Genomic DNA, 19,842 nt, shown 5'->3' with positions numbered 1-19,842 from the left:
AAGATCTCAAACTTGCCTTTTTCCCACACAGAACACAAATTACAGAGGACCAGCACAACTCTAAAAGCAGAAATGCACGTTGCAGACGGAGACAATACACACACAACACATGCTATAATAAAGACAGTGAACTCTCGTACTTCCACTCTCGCTGTCTGTTGTCAGGGGGAAAAAGCAGCAACAGCAAGCTTTAGTCAGGCTCACTTTTTGGAATGTAAACTGTGCTGTGGAACAAAAGCAGTTTCCTTGCTGCGGTGCTCTTGAATCAGCCTCCAGCCTATGTAAAGAGGGTGACTTTGACATGGTCAAAACTCACACAGCTCTGGAGTTGGCCTCTCTGGGCAGAGCCTCTGTTTTTCTGCTTCAATTCGAAGATAACCCTGTTTACTAGTATAATCTTTGCAGCTGGGAGGCAAGGATTACAAAGCGGACAGCTTGCAACATTAACACTCTAAATACTCCAGTCCAGCAGCTTTATATTACTGAGTACAGTATTTTTACCCAGGCGAATGACGCACAACGTTGATTGTAAGACGGTGGGCAGGGCGGGAGGAAGAAAGGAGAGAAATATCTGTTCGGCTGCTACGGTAGCTCTTCAGTATTTTCAATAATAATAAAAATAAAAGAGGGAGAGATTTTGCTAACTGGTGGCCAAAATCAAACATACTATGTAATTTATAAGCGCGTCATTCACTTTTGAGGTTGGAGTAACTGTTCATCAAAGGAGTTCATCAAATGTAAGAGAATGAATTTAGTAATTTCATTCAACTATTTAAATTATTGATAGCCGTGTGCTTTGCTGAATGCAATTGCAGGAAACATTAAATGCACAACAGAATTTCTGGTCACCAAAACACCCCCCACAATGAGAACAATACTGCCATCTAAAGGTTCTTTAGAGAAACAGAAATTGCTTTTAAGTAAGCCAACAGGCCTTATCCTAGGATTCTGCTTTGCTGGGCTGACACCAGGGCCAATACTGTTCTTAATGTATCCCAGTTCTATTCACTCCCAGTAGCAGAGATGACAAGGGAACAAAAACCATCAGAGATAAGATCCAACGCAGCATCAGCAACTACAACCCCTCACACAAAATCCCTGGCATCTCTACTACTACCCACCAATTTTGGCATTTTAACACTGAAAATTCCTCTACAGCACCATGTGTGGGTTTTTTTTAAAAAAGCCACAACCATAGACATAAGCAACAAACTGGGTTGCCATCGCCACATCATGGGTCTCTGTCATAGTCCCTCACAAACATAAAACCCTCCAAGCATGCTGCCAAGAAGATCCACCCCACAGGAGAGGACACAGTTGCTAGCAGACTTGCACGAAGAACCCATAGGAAGAGGCTCTGGATCTCAGTATGATACTGATGGTTCCATATAGCTAATATAGTTCAACAGGGCTACAGAGCACACACACACACACACACATTTCTATCTGTATGTGTGTGACAGAAATAAGCATTTTCCCATGGAGAGCTACAAAGTCGTCTAAGGAAACAGGGCCTGACTTAGATATTGTGCTGCCTGAGGCAGGGACAAAATGGCAACTGTTCCCCATTCCTAACTGAACTACGAACTGAACCTGGACCTCCACTGCAATTGAGACAGCAGGATAGTTTAGGGGACCCAGGACAGGCCATACAGAACCCACAGAGGGGAATAGCCAGATCCCACATTTTCTGCCCTAGGTGGTTGCCTAATGGTTGAGCCAATCTGAAAAGGAAATATGCACGCACCACAATAGCTGCTCACTGAAGACCACAGAAGGCACTGGTAATTCAGTGGGAAAGGGCAGCACAATTGGGAACAAAATGCAGCCTCCACAAATCCAAGCTTACCCTTTTAGAGGAACTGCTGGCAACAATAATTTTAAATGGGGATGAGGGTGGACCATGGGCAGATCCTCCCAGCCCTTATTTTTACGGATTCTTCATTGAACTGCACTTTAAATGTAAAACTCCGTAACTGATTGGTTGTTATCATTTTATTATAATCAATAATGTACATATTTAAAGAAACCAGAACCAAAACAGTAATTTTAGATGGTGAAAGGAGAGGTAGCAGAACTGTAACAGATGATCTCATACCACACAGCAACATCCCTAAGCGCAAAGCCACAGAAGTATACAAAAAGAAAACTACAGAAGTACAGTATACAAAAAGAAAAATAGGATGTGACTCTTCTAGGGTTCCAGCCTCACTCAGGTATTTGTCTGCAACAGTCCTGCCCTAGCACGCTTGCTTCCATTTTGCCCAGACTCCGTTCATTCAATAGATTCCCACAGCTCTTAACAGTGCCAAAACAATTCTCTCTCATCCAGCTGGTGTAACTTGTGGTTTAGATTGCTCTTGAAATAATAAAGATACCCCACTTTCCAGTAAACTGTAGTAATAAAAAATTCAGCTGGCAAAGTTTGGAGAGCACAGCTTATCTTTATATGGCGAATGACGTATTACAGATCTGTGTGGAATTATAAGACAAAAGATAAAATGGAAGCCAAAGGTTTTATGAAGCACATTATAAATGTGTGTATCTATAAACAGAGGGGGGGAATAGGAGAGCTATACATATAGCTAATTACTATAAATCACCAAGTGCCCTTTAACCATTTTAGGTATACAAAGGCATAATACTCCCAAGAACATTTGAGGAACATAAAACCAAACTGGATTTAAGACAGAAGTGGATAAATTTATTAAGGCTACCTTGTCATTTTTATTATACTATCTTAGTTGTGGCTCACTGGATTCAGAAATCAACCACCCTCGTGAATATCACCTTATTCCTTCCACATCAGGAATTAGCAAAGATCAGGAATGTTAGATGATAAAATAAAGGAGGAACAAATCTACCAGTGGTACACGACATCTTATTGTTAAAGTAAGACGAATGGAACAAGAAATGATAAATGTTGAAAATGTGCACAAACCAAAGATGCTGCCCTCCCTCCCGCCCCTGCCCCCAATGTCTGGTTCAATTGATAAAAATATATGCAAATACTATAGCCCATACAATTGAACTAACAGTAGATTATACCCTTCCACAGAGTCCACTGCTGATATTACTGCTGCTGATAGTATGTGTGGTATTCTCTATTTAAACATTTATATCATGCCTTTGCCATTCAAAATGTTCCAGATCAAATCAGATAAAAATGAGTCAGGAATGCATCAAACCACGCAACACAGCAGGTAATCAGGAGCATAATATTCAGCAGCGAGATTGGAGGAATAAAACAAGCTTGGAGGAATAAAAATGTTTTGGTTTTTCATCTAAAGGCTACAAGAGAAGGGGGTGGTTCTGATTTCACAGGACAAGGAGTTCCACAGCCTGGGAAAGTGGACAGGCAGGAACTTATGGGAGGGGGACTGTGCTGTAAGTAACATGGTGCCAAGCTGTTTATGGCTTTAAAAAGATCATATGCAGGGCTTTGAACTGAGCTTGGAAATAAACTGGAAGTCAGTGTAGGTAGAAAAAACGAGTCACATGCTTCATGTAAAACAGATTATTGTTATTATGTCATTTACGTTTAAGTTTGGAATTAATAAAATATGGGTTTTTTAAAAAAAGACTCTTGCTTCCAAATTTTGGACTAGCTTATGTTTTCAAACACTTTTTAAAGGCAGCTGCTTGTAAAGACTGTTAACAGTAATCCAATTCTTGAAGCAACTATGGCATGCTTGATTACAGCTAGGTCTCACTTCTTGAGCAACGGCTAACGGCTGCAGCTGGCACACCAGCCTAAGTTGGGCAACAGCACTCCTAGTCATAGCGGCCACCCGGCCATCCAGAAACAAAGTTGGATCTAGGAGAATTGTCAATTTGTGGGCTCAATTATTCAGAAGTGAAACCAAAGCCAAACCAAACTGTACCCTCATCCCCAGGAGCAGTAGTCTTAGGACTCAGCACCTTTCGTAAAGATAAAGCACTTTATCTGTGACACCACATGGCTCTGTAGAGTCCCGTCTTTCACCAACGGGACTTCCCTGTATGAAGTTTACAAGGCGTTTAACTGAATCACATTTTTTGATGCATCTAGATCCAGCCTCGCTCACCTGAAGTGTCTCTTTTGCCCTGATTACGTCTCAGTTAGCTAGCTCACATCCAGTCCACTACCAATTCTAACCACCATTACAAGACCTTGGCTGCCTTTCTTGAATATGTAGGAAATGAGAGGTAAAAGTTGGGTGTTGACGATGACACCGCACTTCAAAGTCCCTAGATAATCCCCTCCTCCCAGCAGTTTCTTATAGGTGTACAGGAGACAAGATGGAATGTTGTGGGGCGTTATAGGTCAGAGATCATGGTGCCAAGAAATAGACCCTCCAGCATCACTGTCTCAAAAGCGTCTCTAAAGGAAAGACCAAGTCTATACAAAACAGAACCTCTCACCAAGTCCCATTGTGCCCAGACAGTCCAGAAGGATACCACTAGTCATTAGTTTCAAAAGCTGCCGACGGGTGCCCCAGAACCAACAGGGACTTCATCCAGTTCATTGTGTGGCTCATCCACAAGTTTCACTAAGATTATCTCCATCCCAAGACCAAGTGGGAATGAGGCTGGGCCAAAAGTTCTCAGAGGGGCATTTTAGCTAAATCAGGGCCTGCCCACCACCCCGTTTTGCAGCTGTGGTGCTTTGCCTGGTAGCCAGTGGCTGTTGCAGCTCAAACAGCATGGTGAACATTATTTGGGATGTGGAAGCAAAATTACCTGGTGGCTGCAGCACCCTTACTGGTAAAGCAGGGACTGCTATTCACTCCCTTCCTCCGCCCCTGAATGTTCCTTATGACATGGTGGCAATACTTTTGGAATTGGTACCGCTGTGGCAGGAAGGTAAAGAACATTTCCGTGTGCTCTGGTTTCTGTCGCGATGTTCTGTTGCCCCAGAAGTGGTTTAGTCATGCTAGCCATATGACCCGGAAAGCTGTCTGTGGACAAATGCCAGCTCCTTCACCTGAAAGCAAGATGAGCGCTGCAAACCCATAGTCACTTTTGACTGGACTTAACCATCCAGGGGTCCTTTAGCTTTCATTGTAGCTATTTGCCGCATCGTGCTAAATAATCCCTACCTAAATCAGACTGACCATATCTGTTACTCCCTGTTCCCTTTAGCCTGTAGTCTATAGTTTGGCTCAAGAATTTAAGGACTGTCTTCAAAAACAGCCAGTCATAAAATCAGGGTTCTAATATGTTGCACATCAGAGGTTTGCCCTCTGTGGGTTGGAAGACGACTGGAACAGTGAAGGATGGAGGAGGTATAGTTTATTTTCTCCCGCCTCATGTGTGTAAAGGTTGCAAGATATCTGAACTCCCGAAGAAGACTCTGCTATTCTAGCATTCCATAAAGAAGTACTTAATATTCATAGTTCAGCTCAGGAAAAAAAAACCCAAATCCAAAACATAAAAGACAAGCTGGAATTAACCAAAGAGGATTTTAAAATTAAATAATCCATAATCCTCCTGTACTCTGAATTCATATTATACAGAACACTGTGTTCTTACATTCTTGTCTATGGCTTTAAAACACACACAGTGCATGGAGGTTTTATTATAACAATCTTCTCCTGCAGGAACTTAAATGTCACCCCCAAGGTGTAAAATAAAACAGCTTTATTCTTTGGGTCAGCTTAGCAGTCAATACAGCTTTATTAAAAAAAAGCCACCTCCTCATATTTCTTACCCAAGACACTAACTAGTCTAAACATAACAATTGCTTCTTTTCCCCCCGGACATGAAGGAGGAGGATCAATTTACAAAAATGTAAGGTGATGCTGGTCATTGATAATACCTGTCTGCTTTGATCTATACAATTTTTTTAGAAGCTCTATAAAGTAGGCAAACTATTAAGCCTCGTGCTCTCAACATACTAGTTCCCAATATAAAGTGCTCAGATGATCTCAGAAAAAGGTTTCTTTGGATGAAAACTTTTGTATGTCTTGTTTATATTATGCTTCATGCTATATGTAAACATTTCCGTGTTTATTTGAGGGTCTGTTATTCCAGTTGTATTTTACAATGAGTCTATGACAGGTATAAATAAATAAATCTGACCTGCCTTGATATATCACTTCATCCAAGTAAATAACGTATCATTGAAAATATGAGCATCTCTCATCTTTATCTACCGGAACTAGCAGCTGCAAGAGCCACAGTTCTGCATTCTAAGTTTTCCTCTTGAGTTTCAAAGACTGCAGAAACTAAAATATTCACGTAATTTGAACAAGCTTCCTGACTTCACATGTTTTTTCACATGTTAGAATGCTCCTTGAGTCTGATGGTATATTTTAAACATCCATCAATTTAATTTTACTTGATGCAGAAGAAAGAGGAATCTGAGAAACATTAACAAGGAAGAATAGTCAGGGACTATGTTGGGGGGGGGGGAAGGCCTTCAACATGTGGCAGGAACAATATGCCTGGCAATTTCCCAGTTGTACTCCTGGGACAAAACTTGAAGATGTTCTGTATTCTGAAACATTTTAGAGTACTTTTCTCCAAATCAAATCCCAAGAGTGCCATTCATTTAGTAATTAAGTCAAAACACAGTAGCAGAGCTATCATCACCAACATTACTACAATTCAATCTTGGGTTTAAGAGATTTTCAGAAGCATGAGTTGGCTTTATTTTAAAACGACACTTTTTAAAAGTATGTTACTCATCATTCTAAGAAGAAGACATTTCATAAGAGACTTGTTCGGTGTTTCAACTTCAGGCATCTGGCAAGGCGGAAAGGAGAAACAAACCCACCCCTAGGGTGTTCGCATCTCTCATCAAGCAACTGGCTGATGTCTTCCTTCTAGACAGGTGGGTCAGAAGCTATGCAGGCCTGCTTCAAAGGGAAAACAGATCAGCAGGTGTATATACTGGGGCATATGACCCAACATGCACTGTCCACTAGAATTCAGTGACCCAAGAGTCAAACTGCATGTGGCAATACATTGTGTGACCATTTTCTCCAGGGCTGGATTGCAGGAAGCTACCATCCAGTTTGGAAGACTGTACTTTCCTTACGGCTGCTTCTATTATCTAATAGTAAAGGACCCCTGACCATTAGGTCCAGTCGTGGCCGACTCTGGAATTGCAGTGCTCATCTCGCTTTATTGGCCGAGGGAGCCTGCGTACAGCTTTCAGGTCATGTGGCCAGCATGACTAAGCTGCTTCTGGCGAATCAGAGCAGCGCACGGAAATGCCATTTACCTTTCCGCCACAGCGGTACCAATTTATCTACTTGCACTTTGACGTGCTTTCGAACTGCTAGGTTGGCAGGAGCTGGGACTGAACAACGGGAGCTCACCCCGTCGCAAGGATTCAACCTGCTGACCTTCTGATCGGCAAGTCCTAGGCTCTGTGGTTTAACCCACAGTGCCACCCGCGTCTAATAACATGCACAAAATGAGGGTTGGGAATCTTAGACTAGGGGCCAAACGCAGCCCTCCAGATATCTTTATCTGGCCACACCCTCTCTTCCCAGGCCACACCTCTCACTAGTTCTGCTTCACACTAAGTGCTTTTGACTGGCTGCAATATTTCTTTAAACTGAAATACGCCTCTTGATTGTTTCCATGGAGAGAAATGGAGATGTGTATGTGGAAACCTGTGACTGTTGTGTGGGTGGACTGTAGCCCACTCACAACCACTACCCTGTCCACCTTTTTCTCAGGCTTCACCCAGGATGGCTGTCAAGAAATAATGCAGCCTTTAGGCTGAAAAAGCTTCCCAACTCTTGCAATAACCTAAAGTAGCTTTAGAAGTGATTGGAAACCAGTGATCAAGGAAGGAAGCACAAAGCACTTGTGCCATTAACATTTGATGGAGAACATCCCCAGAACAAATTTCATGAGCAACTGTCAGGTCTCCTTCAGGCTCCAGGTGTTCCAGATCTAGAACCAGAATGGGGAGACATGGGTATACATCCAAATGGGCCAGAAACAGGTATAAAGGGTGTTCAAAACAGTCAGGGATTGGGCTTCAAGATAGCAACAGAGGATCAAGAGGGGCACAGGCTAATGGGTTGTCAAAAACCAAGCAGGGGAGAAGATCCAACAGAGTAGCAGCTTAGGTAGCTTGCTGCACAATCTGAGATTGTTACTTAGCTTTCAAAGTGGAAACTCAAACTCAGTATTATTATTGTTTTTGCTTATATTTTGCATATAAATATGGAATAATTTGTACTGTATAGCTATTGGAGAATTTGTATGGCATCCGGTGGTTTAAAGCAAATGGCTTGTGTTTGTTTTCTTTAAATATTAATAACATTCTTCTTTAAAGAAAAATAAGCCTAACTGTAGAATTCATGGCAGGCAAGGACCCGGAAATTTAGATTTGCATTACCACAGTAAGGGGAAAGGGCTGTTTCATTTCCCCATCACTCAGTGTTAAGGGAACTGGGAAGATAACAGTACATAAAGAATGAGTTTCTGCCTCAAGCACAGTCCTACTCTGGCTTACTGCATCCCTTCCAGCTCAGGCGTTGACATCATGTTCCCCCTCCTACATGATGAGTGTCTGATGCTGATGGTACTGTTTATATATGGCCAGATTCTTCAAGATAATAAATCAAGGTGAGCAAATAAGTCTTGCGTTTGATTCTGCTCAGCAAAATTATTTTGCCCTTGGGTTTACTCTTTGATCGTATAAACAAAAGTTCAAGCTACACACATAAAGGTTTTAAAGCAGATAAAACTTTTCACAGAAGTGCTCCTTCATTTCGTAATACTAGAACTGTTTAAGTTAGCTGAGGCAATTAATGCCACATACACACTATCGTATGTTTAATCTCCTGATGCAAATTATAATCCCCACCTTCATCCAAAAGCATACACTCTGTGAGCATGAAAGATTAAAAGCTGTTAAGAGGCAAGTAATCTGCACTGAGAGATTTTTCAGTTGCGTATTTTCAGTATTTGGACATTCTGATGCAAAGAAAGATCAGTAAGGCAACTCGGCTTTGATCTTTGTACATTTTGCAATGCAATGAAAGACACATGCGAAAAAGACAGGATTTTATCAGCATAAAAAACCAGCAGAGGGTGCTATTCGATACTTATTAGAACATGAATAAAAAGCAGCAGCAAGGCCTGTTTAGAATAAAAGCAACTCCAAAATGCACTCCCTCTAAAATGCAAACCACATCCTTTCAAAAGACAATCGTTCTGGCCTATGTACGGCAAGTAATGCTATAATTAGATACAGTACACAAGAACAATGATGGGCAACCATTTTAAAGCAGGATTACATTAATAAGCAAGAGATGGTGAAAAGGCAATTCTAAAAATGAAAGAGTTGTGATTCTGTCATTTGGAGTTGCGTAGCTTCCCTTTACATGTTTTTCATAGCTGCAGAAACAGAGGAAACGCAGTGCTGAGGTCACATTTTCCTTTAGTTTTTAAAAGCAGCCACTAGCATTCTCAAAGGAATGTATAAACACACCATACCAAGAGCTGCACATACTTGGGGACTTCTCAAAAACAAAAAAAGCAACTGAGGAGGCCACACTCTCACAAATGAAAAATCTGAGATTTCAGAACAATGAAACAGTAGTGAAGGGACCTGAATATACAAAAACTTCCAGAATCAGTCATTAAATTCCACCGCTCAGCTAAAAAGTAAACAGATCATTATATCCCATGTAGGATGTGCAAGCAGAGAAAGGTGAAACTTAGGAGCATCATGGCGACTTTGATTAAGCCATTTACTGTCAAGAAAAACTGGACATGTTCATAACTGAATGAGCCCTGAGGACTCTTGGTCCTGCACTCTCCCCCTTCTTATGTGGCGATTCTTGACTTCTGATTCTGGTTGAGTGACAACTCAGTTTCTGCTTGCACACAGAGCAATGAATCGGCACAATTCAGTTCATCAAAAGGAAGTATCGGAAATCAGGAAAAGCCATATAAAATGACGAGAGGTGCAGGCAAAGAGGGAGCACGCAAGCACAGCTTAAGAGTTACGTCTGAACAGACCCAAACACCACCCTTCACCAGAATCAATCTTTGTGGACTCCTGAAATTGGGAATGTAAAGACCAATGGAGTGTGGGGAACTTTTGGCCCTTCAGGTTTTGTCCGAACTGCAACTACCATCAACCCCTGACCACTGGTTATGCTTTTAGGGCTCATGGAGTTCAGCAATATCTGGAACGCCAAAGGTTCCCTACTCATGCTTTAAAAACACATTTACTGTATTTTTCCGTGTATAAGAGTAGGTTTTCCCCCTAATAAATTATGTCAAAAATAAGGGGGCATCTTATACAGTCAAACCTCTTCTTATGTCTGCCTCCTCTTGCGTCCATTTCGCCCAACATCTACAGCAAGCCCGGAAGTAACCCGGAAGTTTGCCGCTGTTCGCACAGGAGTAGCGATCGCTGTTCGCACATGCGCAGAAGCGGGCAATCGCCACCCACGCCTACGCACAACAGCACCTCTCCCAGCGACCCATTTCAACCTCTGGACAGACCTCCAGAATGGATTATGGTCGCAAGTAGAGGTTCCACTGTACAAGGATAGTGCCGAGGCCATTTTCTTAAATCTGAGTCCCCAAAAACAGTTGGAAAAATATGGTAACTCACTGTTTAGAAACAAAGTTAATGGCCTGATTTTCACACCATGGTAATCCAAACTATGGGTTACCAGGTAGATAGCATGAATGTTCAGGTTCTCAGAAAGGGTCTTGCAGCTGCCTTGCTCCTTCTCAGTTTTTTTTTTTGTTTTTTTTTTTACTCCTGCTCCATGCTGAGCTCTGGTTTGGCTTAACTTGTCAGCAGAACCCTGATGCATGGTTAAGCTCTCTCCTCAACTAACCATGAGTTGGAGCCAAGGAGCAAATTAGCTAAGAAATCCTCTCTGGGAATCTGCATGGTGCCTAACAGTGACTTGTGAACCACATCAATGAGACTTAGAAGTACTGTACTTAACTTTGACTTAATTAACAATGGGGCTTACTTCTGAACTCATGTATAGAACTGCACTGAATCAGTAAAGATTCAAATTAGGATTAAGATAACCTTACCAACATGGTGAACTGGTCATGTGATACATGTTTGCTTATGCATAGGAATTAATGCAAATAGGATGCAGACATTCTATCTGGTGCAAAGAATGGGAGATTTATCAAGCGGTAAGGTTTCTCCGCATTTTTCACTTAGAAAATAAGCTGTCTGTTATTAATACAGAGGAGACACTGAATGTGAAAGGTGTTCTATAAAGTACAGTCGTACCTTGGCTGTCGAACAAAATCAGTTCCGGAAGTCCGTTCAACTTCCGAAAACGTTCGGCAACCAAGGCGTGGCTTCTGATTGGCTGCAAGAGCTTCCTGCACGTAATTGGAAGCCGCATCAGATGTTCAGGTTCCAAAGAAGGTTCGCAAACTAGAACACTCACTTCCGGGCTGCAGCGTTTGGGAGCCAAAACGTTTGAGTTGCACGGTGTTCAGGATCCAAAGTACGGCTGTACTTAGCTTTATAGCTAGAGCAGTCTTTTTAGAGACTGCTCAGCTTCCCTGCTTTTTCCTCATGATTTTCAAACAAGTATTCAGGTTTTGGCTAGGCAGACAACAAGTTTTACAACTTCTTTTTCTAAAGAAAAAGTGGCAGCTTGTTTACTTCAGACTGCTTGACAGGTACTACTTTCTGAAGAGTACACGGAGTGTCTAGTATATTATTTAACGTTTTAGAAATGTTTCTAGGTTCTTGTTGTCCAGTCATGCCACATTAAATGCAATGTAAATATAGTCTGAAGCTCCTAGTGTCCCTTCCTTGGAAGATGAGTTGGTTAGCTACAAGAGACAGAGTCTTCTCTGTGGCATCCTAGTTGTGGAATACCCTTCCCAGAGAGGCTCTTTTATGATATCTTTTAGGTGCCAACTTAAATACTATTATTCTCTTTGGGGTTTTTCATGAGTGATAGACATAGTATTTTTGTTATTTTGCTGTAGCTGGGTCAATTTCTATCTTACTTTTTCTTTTTTTTACAAGTTGTTAATTTAAATGTTTTTTATTGGATATCATTCTATTTTGTTGTGAGGTGTCCTAAAGGCTTTGTAGTAGAAAAGGAGCAGTTTGGGTTTTGTTACGAAGTATATCTTATAGCAACACTTAATAACGCAAATCCAAATATTTTGTAGATGAAATTCAGCAAGGTTCAGAGACTTCGCCTTTTCCCGGACTGTGAAAGTATATCCTCGTAAATTTAACTACATGCACATGAGCAGTCCCTAATTGACAAAAAGGCTGTTAAGCCATGGAAACCTAAGTGCTAAAGGAAATATTTGCAAGGATAGGAACCCATAACACCCTGCCCGTTATGTGGGCTAGATCTCTCACATCCTGTTTGATTGCAACACAGACCAGTACTCCAATAAAAGCAGAAACAATTTTATCTTACCCATGCGGGAAGAAAGGAAGAGTGAAGACAACATCTTCCAAGCCAGCAAATGGGATTCCCCTTATAACCAACCCCAGAACATTGCATACATTTTAGCCAGAAGAGTTGGCCAAAAAGAAAAGTTCAGTTTTGACTGAAGGCTTATGCACACAAGCATGTCTAAAAAAGAATATTCAAAAGCTCTTCTTTTCAGAGGTCTGATGCAGAAATAATTCTGCCAATAATGTAAGCTTCACAATTAGCTAAAGTTGGTGCAATATTAAGCTGGGTGGGGAGACAGCATCAGGATTATTGTTGTTGTTTAGTTGTTTAGTCATGTCCGACTCTTCGTGACCCCATGGACCAGAGCACACCAGGCACTCCTGTCTTCCACTGCCTCCCACAGCTTGGTCAAACTCATGCTGGTAGCTTCGAGAACACTGCCCAACCATCTTGTCCTCTGCCGTCCCCTTCTCCTTGTGCCTCTGCTTTTTAAGATGCTGTCTAGGTTTGCCATTGCTTTTCTCCCAAGATCAGGATTGTAGGAACTGGAAAAGAGAATTTAACTCCTTTTCTCCCTTCTAAAAATCCCCCAATCATCAGGACCACAGTGGGTAGAGGGGTGCAGGAAGCCCTGATGCAACTTTCCCTCTCCCAGCTGCTACTCACATTTCTAAAAACATGCTCATGAATTGTGCCTTCTCTAGTTTGGCCTAAAAGAGCAGGAAGCAGACATGAACTCACACACTCTTTCCCCCTCTGTATTATGAATTTCCTCCTCCTTAACAGCTGTCCACTGAAGTCTGCAAACCCATTTGAATGGCTGGTTTTAAACTATTCTACTTTAAATTATTATTCTTCAGGAAGAATTGTGTATTATGCTATAAGTGCAGGCAATGTAACTATCCAACATTTTGACTTCACCCCAAAGGCACACTCCTCTATAGTCTCCCGAGACAGACGGATGCAAACAATGAACTCAAAGTGAGCGAATTAAAATACTACATAAATAAGATGGCATCTTACCCAAACTAATATAGGTTTTTAAAAGACAAACATTATATTTAACTTGTAAAATACACAAGATGAGACTCCAACGTTGCACCAGTGGATCTCCTAGAACTTGCCTTTCTCCTCCTTCCCCGACCTCCATGTCCCCAAATCTACTCCAGAGGGTCCCCTAATCCTCTGGAGCATATTTTTGGGATGCATGAGGGTTGCAGGGGAGGAGCAGAGGAAGGGTAGGTGCAGTGTAGGTGGAGGTATGTGGTGCAAATGGAACATCGCAATCAAATAATATCTCTAGTATTTTATTATGGCCTAAATATAACAAGAGTCAGGTATACTAAAACTCATTGCTTTAAATAGGTCTAATAAGCTTACCTCTGCGCTGGATTTAGGCCAATAAAATTAAGAGAAATAACAGTAAGGGTGATTTTTTAAAAAAACACAAATTAACAAGAGGTGGGGGGGGGGAATCAAATGTAATGCACTTTCTCTTGGGTGCACACATCAAAAAAGAGAGAGAAAGAAATAGCACAAGTTGGACTTGTCAATACTGGCACCTCAAGGGTGTTGGGATCTGATTTCATCACAGCTATAAATTCTTGTTGACAAGGCCAACTTTTCAAAAGCCAGCAGTTTTCCCCCCACTAAACCGCACCTAATTCAAGTGGGACACTAAAATACAGGTATTAAATATAGTGCTTCCCTTTCATCTTGACTAGAAAAGACCACTTTTATGTTTCAAAACTACATACTTGAATTTTAATATTTTTAATATAAGTGACATTTGCAAAAGTATGCTGATGTAGTTTGTTGGGAAATGCTGTAGAGAGAAGCACTACATGTCCAAAAGAAATAACAACTTATTTATTTCTTATAATAAGTGGTTGCTTAACAGAAATCAGATAAATGAAAATTCAGGACTATATTATGTATAGAGTAATGACAAAAAATTATGCAATCTTGTTAAACAGGGTCCTTGACCCTGGTTGAAAGTGTGAACAACATGAGACAAAGACTTTCAGGAAATCCCAAGTTGTTGGGTTTTTTTAAGTGCTTAAGATACAAGAAGACTCAAATAAGGTCAATAAATAAAATTGATATATGTATCCAAAAAAGTTTTATCGTTAGGAAAAGTAACCAGGGGAGTGAAAATATACTATTGTTAGTGCTAGCCGAAATACAATCCACAAACAGTGAAGGGGAAAAAAAGATTTAAAAGGACATGAAAAATATATAAAACACTATTTTTGAAAAGTCACCTACAGTCTCTTCTATGCATCCTTTCTCCGGTTTCACAATATTTTAATATGTATTGGCTACTTCCTTTCATCAAAACGAATTTATTAATCAAGCAACAAAACAGGTTGCAGCCAAACAGAAACATATGGGCATAAATTAAACCTAAGAATTATACACGGGGAAAAACATGCATAAAAAAACCAGAATCTTAGATCTTGAGGGAGGCCACATGGCCTTGTCTAAGTTGAGTTGCATTCACCGTGAATATAGCCAGACAACAGATATCTTATCCCTATCTCGGTGGGTAGCAACCACTACTAAAGATTGCTTAAAATATTTTTGCCTGTATGCTTCCTGCCATTTGCAGAACATCAAATAGCTTATGGTATCCTCTACTCACGGGCTACTGCAGACACAAAAGTGCAGACCTCTGGGGATTTTCTTAAATCTCCCCAAAATTAGACTTCATAGTCTGAAAATACGCAGAGAGTTGTGGGCACTTTGCAGAGAAAATGTGCGTTTAGCTCAGATAAGTGTTTCTCTTCCCCATGGTGTGATGATTTCAAAGTGGGGAAAGTGCTGGAAAATCTGTATAAAGTAATGGCATCCCTTCCTGTTCTGCAACAGATTTTGGAGCACTGCTTTAATATTTTGTCGGCTAAGTGGGATTTTGGTAGTGAAAAGGGCCTCTGGATCAAATCCATATTTCCTCGATAATTCCTCGATAATAGTTTATTGTTAGCTAGCTAGGTGTTTGGGGAGGATGATTGAGAGTGTTCCGCCATACATTATTTTACCAGTTTATTTACCAAATATCTCCGTTTAAAAAATAAGAAGATAGTCCTTGAAATGAAATATGAAATTGGCACTAATCCCGCTTCTCCCCACAGGTACGCTGTGGATGTTACTGGTGGGAGACCCAGTAAAGCACAACTATACTACTTCCAACTGTGTGGACTCTGAAATGCCCCCAGATTTCTGCCTCATATACCAACCTTAGCAGCAAAAGCTTTTAGAGCTGGCAGCCCAAGATTCCCCACCCTTCACTCTGGCAAATTTCAACACCTACTGCATTGAACTTTGGGCATTCAGTTTATTTTCCTGCCAATGACTGTTCCATAGGCCATTTTGGGCAAACAAACCTCCAGATAATTAAATCTATTAGACTTCTCCAAGGGATGACTGTCTAATTGCCATTTGTTTTTATCTGTTCTGTCACCAAGCACCATTACTTTGGGCTCAGAATAGTTGACACATAACTGTTCCTTATTACTTACTTCCTTTCATTGAAAAAATTCCCCAAGGCTAGATCATTTGGAATAACCAAAACTACTTCATGTCTCTACAGATAGCACACACTTGGCAAAGTTCACCAGATACTCAGGTCCCAGGCCTGGTGGAGTCAAAGTGATGTTAGTGTACTGGAATGAGTTGCGCATAGCTGATAAAAAGGAAAGCAGTAGTCACACCTTATTTAGTAAGATATGTACAGAGACATTTGCTTGTTGCTACAAACAAAAGCTTTCAGGAGGTGTTATCACAAAGTAGAATAGCCTTTCCCCTCCCTTCCTATATCATATTACATTCAGCTAAGATAATAAATGTAAATCAATTCATCTTCAGAATGAAAACAAAGTCTTGAAACCATCTGTAAAACTACAAAGGGTTCAATCTATTGAGCAATGATGCTTTGCAGAGTTTGCATGATATCAGACCTTAAATCAATAGGCCAAATATGACACTGAACCACCATGTTTCCCCAAAATAGCAATCAATATTTTAATATGTAAAGGTCCTACTCTCTGACGCTGCACGCATTCTGTGTTGCAGTCACAAGTTCAATTATGTTCCCCAACTAATGGTGTGAAGGTAGAGAAGGAAACATTCAGGCACTATCAGGTAAGCTCATCTAGACAATGGCCTGGTTCACACATCATGCTGAGCCAAATCATGGCTTAGCATGAGCATGTGGTCTCTGGGAGGGACAATTTCAGCTACTTTGCTCTTGATTAACTGTTCTGCTGCTAAGTTGAGCAAAACTATAGCTTAGCTTAGTGTGTCACCTGGGTTCATGGTTTAGCAATCCCCATACAAACCACGAGATGTAGCCAAGGTTTGTCTCATGGTTTACAGCTCACAGTTTGTTCAAAGGAGCTAAACCATGTACCTGGGTTCAGGCAGCACACCAAGCCAAGCTTTGGCTAAGCGCGGTGCAATACTACACAGCAGAATGCCTGGGCAGGAGCCATGCAATGTCTTCTCCACGTGTCAAATTCAGCCCTCCAGGTCTCTCCATCTGGCCCCCAGGAACCTCCCCAGGCTCCTCAAGTGCTTTTGCTTGGCTGGAATGTGCCCTTGAGCTATGAAAATGCCTCTTGCTTGCTTGCCAGGATGAAACATGGAAAGGCATGTTTATGTACAGAAACCTCTGTCTTTTTGTTTGTGTGGCCTTCTATACAAAGTAAGAATCACATCTATTGCTCCACCCACTTTGGTCTCTAATCCCACTCAACACCTGTATGCTGTTTCCCCAAAGGTTGGAAATGTGGCCGACCGTAATTTGGCTTAGCATGATGCTGTCTCCTATTACTTAGAGGTTACCCACATAAGCCATTTGATCAGTGATACTGTGAGCAGGATATCAGGGAAACAGTTGTAGAAAATGGAGTCTAGAAGGAAATTTATCACTTGACAAAGAACTAGTCATTAACCAAGTAGTCTTTTACTGTACAAACTGAGAATTTTTTTTTTAACTTACCTGGAGATTTTTTGCTTGCTCTTGATTGCATCAAGTAGGCGTGGCGAGGCAGCAAAGGTGATGATGGCAAAGACATTGAAACTCCTTTGGCCAAGTTCATTCTGTAGACATCTTCCGGTGCAGGCTGGATACCACTGGGGAAATCTGCATGGTGGCCAGATGTGGCAATTATCTGTAGTGCACTTTCTGAGCACGAATCACCTTTAAAATAAATAATAAAAAAGAGGGAAGGGGATTAAAGTTACACAGCAAATGAACAGAAAGCTGTATGAAAATACGAGAACAAACTCCATTGTATCAAGCTTTGCTGTGACAGCAATGGAGCAAAGGCTGGTTTAAGTGGCATTACAGACATTTGTTACAGAAAGGAAGCACAAACAAAAAGAGGAATAATGGATAAAAAAAGCACAAATGTTATTTTCAGTTATAACGCTACTGTGAAAAGAGCTGCTTTTGGGCTATTCTATGTGCTACTACGTCACCTCAAGTCCTTGTCTGGTGATTTGATATGTGGCCATTTTTTAATATTTTTTTTAAAATGGCTTTGAAAAGGGAAGCAAGCAAGTTGTCAGTCTGAGTTCCCTACTGGGAATAGGGGTCTATGGCCCAAGAATAAAATAAATAAATAATGAACGACCCTTTTCTGCTGGATTCCTATCCTGTTCCACTTTAGTAGCCTCTGATGGAGAGAAGGGGAAATATTTAAAGATACAGTAGGGAGAAACAAGTGTAACTTGCTATAAAATAAAAGTTGTAGATATTTGCTGGACCTTTAAATAAATACCAATATTTGCTGCTTTAAAATAATCTTGTTCCCAAATAGAAAGCCCAACTTTAGGCATAAGAAGTTTTATCCAAATATAGCATCTCGTATCATGTCTCCCAAAGTGGCCAAATCTGTGATCTCTCATAAGAACTCATGATGGTGGAACCCTGTACCTGTACCTATTGCTGCCTACTTCTGGCAGCTAAATGCCTCTATGTTCCCATTATCACCAGCTACATGCACACAAACAACTCTGTTTAACAAACAGTTTATATGCTTTACATCCTGTACAGTCTGTAACAGGGAAGTCAGACAAGGAGGGAGCAGAAGTATAAACAAACAATTCTCTTAGGAGGATTACATGTTATCCTCAAATAATTCACACATAAATACTACCAGAGTCAGGCCCTCTGCAACCTTTCCCAGGTCTTTCTCTAGAAAGAACTACTATTAAGAACTCTAAAATATCCTCATATATATGCTGAACATGATCCTGCTTGAAGAGGGGGATGTGGGAAACTGTAACTCTACATACAAAATATGCATCAACACTACAAAAACAGTTTTGAAATATATGCTTGCGTTTGAAGAACATAGCCCGAATCACATAACACTGTTCACCTTTACTTAATCAGTTTATTTCTACCACTTCCTTTGAAAAGCAACATGCACTGACAAATGAACATGTAATAAGATTCTGCTGTTGCAGTATGTCAAAAAAGGGTGGTTTTGAAGACTATCACCTAATTTGAGCCAGTTCACACACAAAAATATTGTTCCGTTGTTTAACAATGGTTAAGGAAACAGGAGCAGCCTATGAGATCTTCCCCAAAAGCCTTCCCCTCTTCTTTTTTTTTTTTTTGGTAGCAACAATATTAACAAGTTTAAACAAAGTTTACCAAACAAACAACTAGTTTTGTTGAAGAAAAAAAGGGAGTAAGATAAAAGAGGTGTATATGAGAGGTGTAACACCAAGTTTTTTTAAATGGCTTAGACCAATTATCCAAACAGAGCTGCTGGATTCATAAGAAGGTATTTGAGTAAAAACCAATGTGCTTTGACTATTTTTCAAGTATCTGATATCAATTTTGTATAAAGACTTTGAATACACAAAGTACCAAAGATAGAAGAAAATTGACTTTTCCAAGTTTGAATTTAAGTATTAAAAACTTAAAATACTTCAGAAGTTAGTATTAAAATCCTTCCCCTCTGAAGGAAATTTCATCCATTTCAAACTTCAGATTAGGACATTCCTGTTTATCACAGCAAATCAAGACAACTGCTTTTTCAGGCTTTTTCAATAAAGACCAGCCATACATTGTCCACATTTATACAATATCTTAATAAGCTGTGATGTGAATGAGACATTTGTCCATGGATGCAGCCTCTTCTCTTCCCTGCATACAAAAACAAAATCTGGAAAACTTCAACTCAACATAGTTTCCCGTTTTGTTCAAACCAGGAAACTATGGTTAGCAGGTTCAGAACATGCCAGGATCATAAACCATCTCGTAATTATAGGTTCCTTGCATGAATGAAACGGAAAAGTAGTTCCTGGCCGACTGCGGCACAACGATGAACGGAATGAAAACGGGAGCAACACAAGAATGGAGCACATGGAAAAATAAGCTTGTACATATCTCAGCTTATTAAGCAAAGTTGTGATCATTCAAATAGGGCCAATAACCCTGACAGCTGCA

The 19,842-nt window shown here is 40.7% G+C and overlaps 1 protein-coding gene across 4 annotated transcripts in view; it reads right to left on the bottom strand.

The window, feature by feature from the left end:
* Positions 1–19,842, bottom strand: part of TANC1 (tetratricopeptide repeat, ankyrin repeat and coiled-coil containing 1) — a 127,120-nt gene that overhangs the window by 43,919 nt on the left and 63,359 nt on the right. For all 4 annotated transcript variants that reach the window (XM_053407574.1, XM_053407590.1, XM_053407573.1 and 1 more), the window contains one exon: positions 17,377–17,577. In XM_053407574.1, the coding sequence (XP_053263549.1) occupies positions 17,377–17,577 (201 nt within the window). The remainder of the gene's footprint in view (positions 1–17,376; positions 17,578–19,842) is intronic.

This window comes from Podarcis raffonei, chromosome 1 (genome assembly GCF_027172205.1).
Source record: "Podarcis raffonei isolate rPodRaf1 chromosome 1, rPodRaf1.pri, whole genome shotgun sequence".
Classification (NCBI taxonomy): Eukaryota; Metazoa; Chordata; class Lepidosauria; order Squamata; family Lacertidae; genus Podarcis; species Podarcis raffonei.
Note: the sequence above shows the minus strand (reverse complement) of the source record. Positions and strands in the feature narration are given on the sequence as shown.